Raw genomic sequence first — 6,477 nt, 5'->3', positions numbered from 1 at the left:
TCTGATCCTTTGTCAAAAATGTTGCATTGCCTAAACGCGTCCTTAAGCAGAATTGACCATCCTCTTTGCAAACAATTTAATGTATAATTCCACAAGTGAACATTCTTAAATCGTGAGGTTCAGAATCCCGGTACAGATAAAAATAATATTCACGAGTTTAACGGAAAGGAGCCTCGTGTTGTATACAAAGCTAAAGAAGAATGATCAAGCAGACAGAGGGACAGACAGACAAACGGAATGGCATGCAGAATAAGTCACAGACGAGTATGGTTGTTAAAAACCATTTGACAGGTTGAGTACAACTAAGAACAAATAAATAAATAAATAAAAATACAGGTATAACCTGTGTAAACTGGAGTAGAGATAATGTCATGGTCCAAAAACTGCCCCCACTGGAAAATATGCAGCGAGATCTTCTGATCTAAAGTCGTCTTAGTGCCCGTGTTAGCGTGAACTACATTACTGATGGTTCTTGGGTTGGGCAGAGTTCCGGTTCCGCTTGCAGTATGGGTTCGCGGACTGGATACTCCATCTGGTATTTGAAAATTAATACTTTAAGACCTCGATGATTGATTCATATAATTTACTGGTAAAAATACTTAACAACTTTCTATCACTTAAAATTAAAAGCATTGAAGAAGTTATAACTGGTTCTACATTTCAGATACACCTAATTGGTAGGCAAGTTTTGTTTTTTGTATTATGAGGTATCCTAAAACCGAGACATATGCATTTCGATCGAGTATGACAGTATGTAATAGAAAAATGTATAGACATATAGACAGACAGACAGACTAGCAATATAAAACGAAAGGATACAACGAACGAGAGATGGCAGTTAATTAAAGCTTAAAATGTAAAGCAGACAACATGTCACGAAAGATAGACAGTAATATATACTTTAGTAGATAATCTACGTACCATCATATTCTGGGTCTAGCAAGCGTCTCTGGGGCCTAAAGGCCATGCCCCACTCTGGATGATCAAGGTTATTGCATGAACCGTCCAATGTCCGGTACATACTTGTCGCTTGTCCGGTGCAATTGAAGAAATTTCTGGCAACGCAAACTGCACGGATTCGGAATATGGCATAGAACGTCTCATGATAAACGATGCTGTTCAATTGGGTTGCTGTATAGCTGAATCAATGATCAATTGTGAATACATCATTAGAAGTCTTGTAGAAGTATATCATAGATTTGGCATACGTGCGTACAAAATGAACATACGTATATATTTCTATGTTAACTAATGCATTAATAAACGAGCACACGCACAAACTATACATATGTACACTGCACACTATCACACATACACATACACACATACACACATATATATATATATACAACAAACTTACCTACTTGCATATGGACAAGTACACACATACAGACATATACAGATTATACCTATTTACACTTCATGTGCATTTATAAAAATATAAAACATATTACTCTCCTACTTACCTACCTCCATACATGTACATACCTGCGAAGACATGCTTACCTTTTTAAATACAAAATGCATCAAAAATTGCTGCACATCTGCCTTCATACATACAGACAGAAAGACAGAGAGACAGACAGACATGGATGCATACATCCATCTATCCATCCATCAGTCCGTCACTCCGTGCCTGCCTGCCTGCATGCTTGCCGACCATCCTATCTACATACATACCTACCTACCTATATTCCTACCTGCATACCTACAGACATACATGCCTACATACACACATACATACATACATATATACACACATACATACATACATACATAAACACATACAAAAATACATCCATACATACATACATTAATACATATTTACATAAAAACATACAGACATGCATACACAAATACATACACACATACATACACATACATACATACATACATACATACATAAATACATACATACATACATACACACACATGCATGCATACACACATACAAACATACATACATGCATGCATGCATACATATGTACATACATACATGCATACATACATACATACATATATATATACATACATACATACATACATACATACATACATACATACATACATACATAAATTATAAATTAAACAACACCAACACGTAAAATGTAGAATACATACATACATATATGCATACACACATACGTACATACACATACATATATCCATACATATATACATACATACATGCGTACATAGGTACGTACGTATGTACTTACATACATACATACATACATACATACATACATACATTCATACACACATACATACACACACATGCATGCATACATACACACATACAAACATACATACATGCATGCGTACATACATATATGCATACATACATTCATGCATACATACATGAATACATACATACATACATACATGTATACATACATACATACATACATACATACATACATACATACGTACATAAATTATAAATTAAACAACACCAACACGTAGAATAGAGAATACATGCATACATATATACATACACACATACAAACATACATACATACATACACGGTCAACAATATACAGATCCTACTGGCCTTATAACATTTATCCATATCTCTGTCTACAAGAATTTTCTACAGTACATTATGTTTGCACAAACGAACATGTGCAGGTATGAGCACATGAACGGACGGACCAGACGTGGCAGTTCCGGGTTCTCTATAAAAGGAGAAAAGAACGACAAATCACTTTAGACCGTTAAGGCATTTCTTAGAGATGAAGAATAATTTATCGCAGAGTATCCATTATCCGCAGTAATTAAATAGTTACTATCCGTCCTGTCCCCTCTGGGCAAACTCCCTCCCGAAATTGTGTGCATAAACAAAACCAATCGGGGACAGATCTGGTGATAACGTGAGTCCGGGATAGATCTGGAAAATAACGTAAATCGGGGATAGATCTGGTAAGAACGTCAATCCGGTATAGAACTGGTCGTAAAGTCAATCGGGGATAGATCTGGTAATAACGTCAATCGGGGATAGATCCGGAAACAACGTCATTCAGAGATAGATCTGGTAATAACGTCAAGAACAGTAGCAACGTTGTGATTTAATCAGGTATGTGTGTGCATCTGAGAGAGAGAGAGAGAGAGAGTACATTGTCTGTAGTATCTCCAATGTCTTTGAAACCAAGAAAGCATTACTGTCATTGTATTGTCCTGAGTTAAATAAATGTAGTAGCTGGTCAGCGTCTGCAAAGAAAAAATAAAAAGTAAAAGTATATTAATGTTTCCTCATATTCGAGGAATCCTACACATTTTCACTTCCTCTACTATTACAACTACCATAATCATTATCACCGTTATGAATGTGTTTGTAATTCTTCTTCTTCGTCGTCGTCTTCTTCTTCTTCTTCTTATTGTTATTATTATTATTATTATTATTATTATTATTATTATTATTATTATTATTATTATTAATGTTCTTGTTGTTGCTATTGTTGTGATTATTATTGGTGGTGGTGAAGGTGATGGTGTTCTTGTTGTTGATGAAATGTCGTCGCTGTTACTGTCTAACATTTCGAAATTTGTTACCGATATTATGCAATAACCTTCTTTAATCATGGACTATTAAGGTTCCTTGCACAAAATCGGCGTTGACTTATACCTTTATTGAGCGGACACCTGTCTAAAGATGCTGAAACTTTTCTTTCACTTCTCATGAGTGCCTGCTTAAGACGAGTATCACTGTACGTTTTAGATTTATTGAAGATGATAAAGTTTTATTAGCAACCTATCAGAAAATATCTAGATTAAAATTAATTCATAACATCTACTGTCAAGATGCACATCTGGAGATCTCAAATTATACATGAACTGCTCGGTTCTAGTCTGAATTTTGCGTGAATTCGAGGACTGATTTCCAACACCTATTGCCATTTGTTTGTTAGTACTGTAGGAAGTCAAGGGCATATTTATTTTGTATGTAAGACTCCATTTTATGCTTAGCTAGATTTTAGTGATAGCTTATTGAATATGGGTAGCAGGCGTATTTGTCTAACTAGTAATTATCCAATTATTCAATTACTGGAGCAGACGTCATACTTTACAATCTCACGCGACTTGATGACAGTTACGATTAGTTCCGTAATAAGGACCTTCTTAGATTTCGTAATGTAGAGAATCAACTGGTTATTTTTACGTACGCCTCGTTTAGTAACTGGAGATCGGAATAACACATTGCATTGCGAGTTTCGGTCGTGTTTTGTATTGCAAGTACTAAATTTCACCTCTGAAAGGTTTACTGACAAGAAATAGCATGCAAGTGTGAATTAGTACAGTTTCGTGATATGTGGTTTTTATGTGATTAAAGAAATATTTCATTTATATTGTTTGAGCGTTTAATAATCTTTCAGTAGGCAACGTCTGTTGAATTAGGTACCATCGAAACAAGAAAATATCGACTTTCAAAGCCAGACTCACCCAGAGGTTGATTGATTAACTCCATAGTGGGACCACTTTCTGTAACAGCACAGTCTTTGTACAAGTTGAATAGATTGTGTGCATACTTCGCCCATTTTTGTAATTTCCAAGTAACAAAATCTGAACTCAAATACTTATTTGAATTACCATAATGAGTTAGTCTGTCTGTCTGTCTCTGACTCTCTCTCTCTCTCTCTCTCTTAAATGTGGCCTTTTGAAAGCAATTCCACTCTGTATAAATTATTGTGCACACCTACAAACTCCCCTAATCCCTGAGTTTGGATTACCTAAATATAAGTCTGAAGATGATTGAACTGTTGAGTCTGAGTTAGGATCACGAACTTTGAACAAAACCAATCACAGTAAGTTTTACTTTAGAGATCGTTTTCTGATTGGCTGAAAAGAAACCTCAAATTCAGTCTCAAAAGCTATATACATTTCAACCCAAATTATAGTTTTGAACATATTTATACCTGCGTTGGTGACTTTGTTATTTGTATTTTCTTCAGCTATATCAATCAGAGCCAACCTTACAGCAGCCATGACGTAGTTAGCAAAGACGGAATCGTAATAGTACGTTGCCTGTACTGTGCATGTCAGCACAGATACAGCCAAACGAAACGTGGTTGCTGACGTCATCTAAAATGAATGTCACGTTTCTTTAATTCTTTTTGGAAAGCTTGGTTCAGAAATTCTTAAAATCTTTCAGAGTCGGTAGAGCTGCTTCCTAATCCCTTTGTCCGTTTGACATCGAAGAGGGTGACGACCGCTTTGTTTCAACACCCGTTGCAGGGCTCGCACTAACTCGCTGCTCGATTTGGAAGTCAAGGGCACGACCCAGGCAAATTTGGAAAAGATGTCGATGACACAAAACAAATATTTGTAGCCACGATTGTAGCTGGCTAAATGAGAGACATCGGCTAAATCGGCTTGCCATTGATGATCGATGCCTTCCACTCGGGTGCGAGTTCTGGCAAACTTGCGTCGAATGGGTTTGTGTAAAGTGTAGGTAGCTTGTTCTTGTAACCATCGTTGCACTTGAGGTAAACGGAGACTTTTCAGTCGCGTTTTGGCAGCACGATACAATTTTTTTGAACTCCTGCGTAACCTGCAGGATGGGAGGGATCGTAGTAAATGCTGGCTAAGACTTTTTCCATTTTTCTATGTTGGTTGGTGAGCAGCAGAGGGGGCGAATCGGACATTTTGTCCAATCGTTATTTTGCTTAATTATTACTTTCTGCACTCAACGATCTAGTGTCGTCAGCGCCTGGTAAAAAAAAAACGACGTCGGTCCATCCTACACGATGGTGACGTCATTTGGTTTAATTAACACCTTCTGCGCGCCGATCCCCAGCGTCGTCAGCGTCCGGTAAGCACATCGACGACCGCGTCGATGTCATCGCCCCCTCTGCTGCTAAGTGGTTATTTACAATGAAAATTATTTACAACTAACCGAATATTTGGTCAAGCCCGATACGATATCGTGTCCGAGGATCATGTAAATTTATCGTTACGAATCCATGTGGGGTCGACTGAGCATGACTAAAAAAGTTTCGAAAAACATTAAAGTCCATGTCACCGCCGCACCATGTCTGCCAAATATTTCGTAGCGTGTGTGTATCAACGCCGTTGAACACAGCAAGAATATTACAGTTGTCTCTAATTACTTTTGGAATCTGAGTGTATCGTTGAGTGACATATATCACGTCAGTGTTTTTATGCCTGCCTCTGGAAAATATCCTAGCTGGGTTTTTTTGATTGTCTAACATAACATCATCGTACACGACTAGATTGTTAACGTCGCCATCAATATCATCAATACCCGGTGCATCATTGATATCCGTAATAAACTCAATAACATTTTTTTTAGCGATCGCTGATGCATTCTCGTTGAAATCTTTCAACACCTCGTAGCATCGTTGATCATCTACGCTAGGAGCAACCAAATACAACTTATCCCACTTCATCCATCTCATTATTAAATTGAGTAACAATTGCGTCTTGCCGGATCCAGATGGTCCGATGATAATCATCCG

The 6,477-nt window shown here is 37.1% G+C and overlaps 1 protein-coding gene across 1 annotated transcript; it reads right to left on the bottom strand.

Annotated features, from left to right (window-relative positions):
• Positions 1-302: 302 nt before the first annotated feature.
• Positions 303-5,080, bottom strand: LOC149790284 (peroxidasin homolog). Its single transcript, XM_089972080.1, has 4 exons — positions 4,915-5,080; positions 3,118-3,211; positions 922-1,139; positions 303-532 (listed from the first exon to the last, which is right to left on the bottom strand). Exons 1-4 carry the CDS (start codon positions 5,078-5,080, stop codon positions 303-305), a joined length of 708 nt encoding a protein of 235 aa, XP_089828206.1.
• Positions 5,081-6,477: the final 1,397 nt, after the last annotated feature.

This window comes from Sinohyriopsis cumingii, chromosome 10 (genome assembly GCF_028554795.1).
Source record: "Sinohyriopsis cumingii isolate HCF-2022 chromosome 10, ASM2855479v2, whole genome shotgun sequence".
Lineage (NCBI taxonomy): Eukaryota > Metazoa > Mollusca > Bivalvia > Unionida > Unionidae > Sinohyriopsis > Sinohyriopsis cumingii.
Note: the sequence above shows the minus strand (reverse complement) of the source record. Positions and strands in the feature narration are given on the sequence as shown.

Excerpts from the sequence above, each read along its gene's own strand:
- LOC149790284 (XM_089972080.1), bottom strand. The coding sequence starts at position 5,080 with ATGACGTCAGCAACCACGTTTCGTTTGGCTGTATCTGTGCTGACATGC. Across the intron at positions 3,212-4,914 it reads TAACAAAGTCACCAACGCAG|ACGCTGACCAGCTACTACAT; the intron begins GTATAAATATGT and ends TTTTCTTTGCAG. Across the intron at positions 533-921 it reads GCTAGACCCAGAATATGATG|ATGGAGTATCCAGTCCGCGA; the intron begins GTACGTAGATTA and ends TTCAAATACCAG.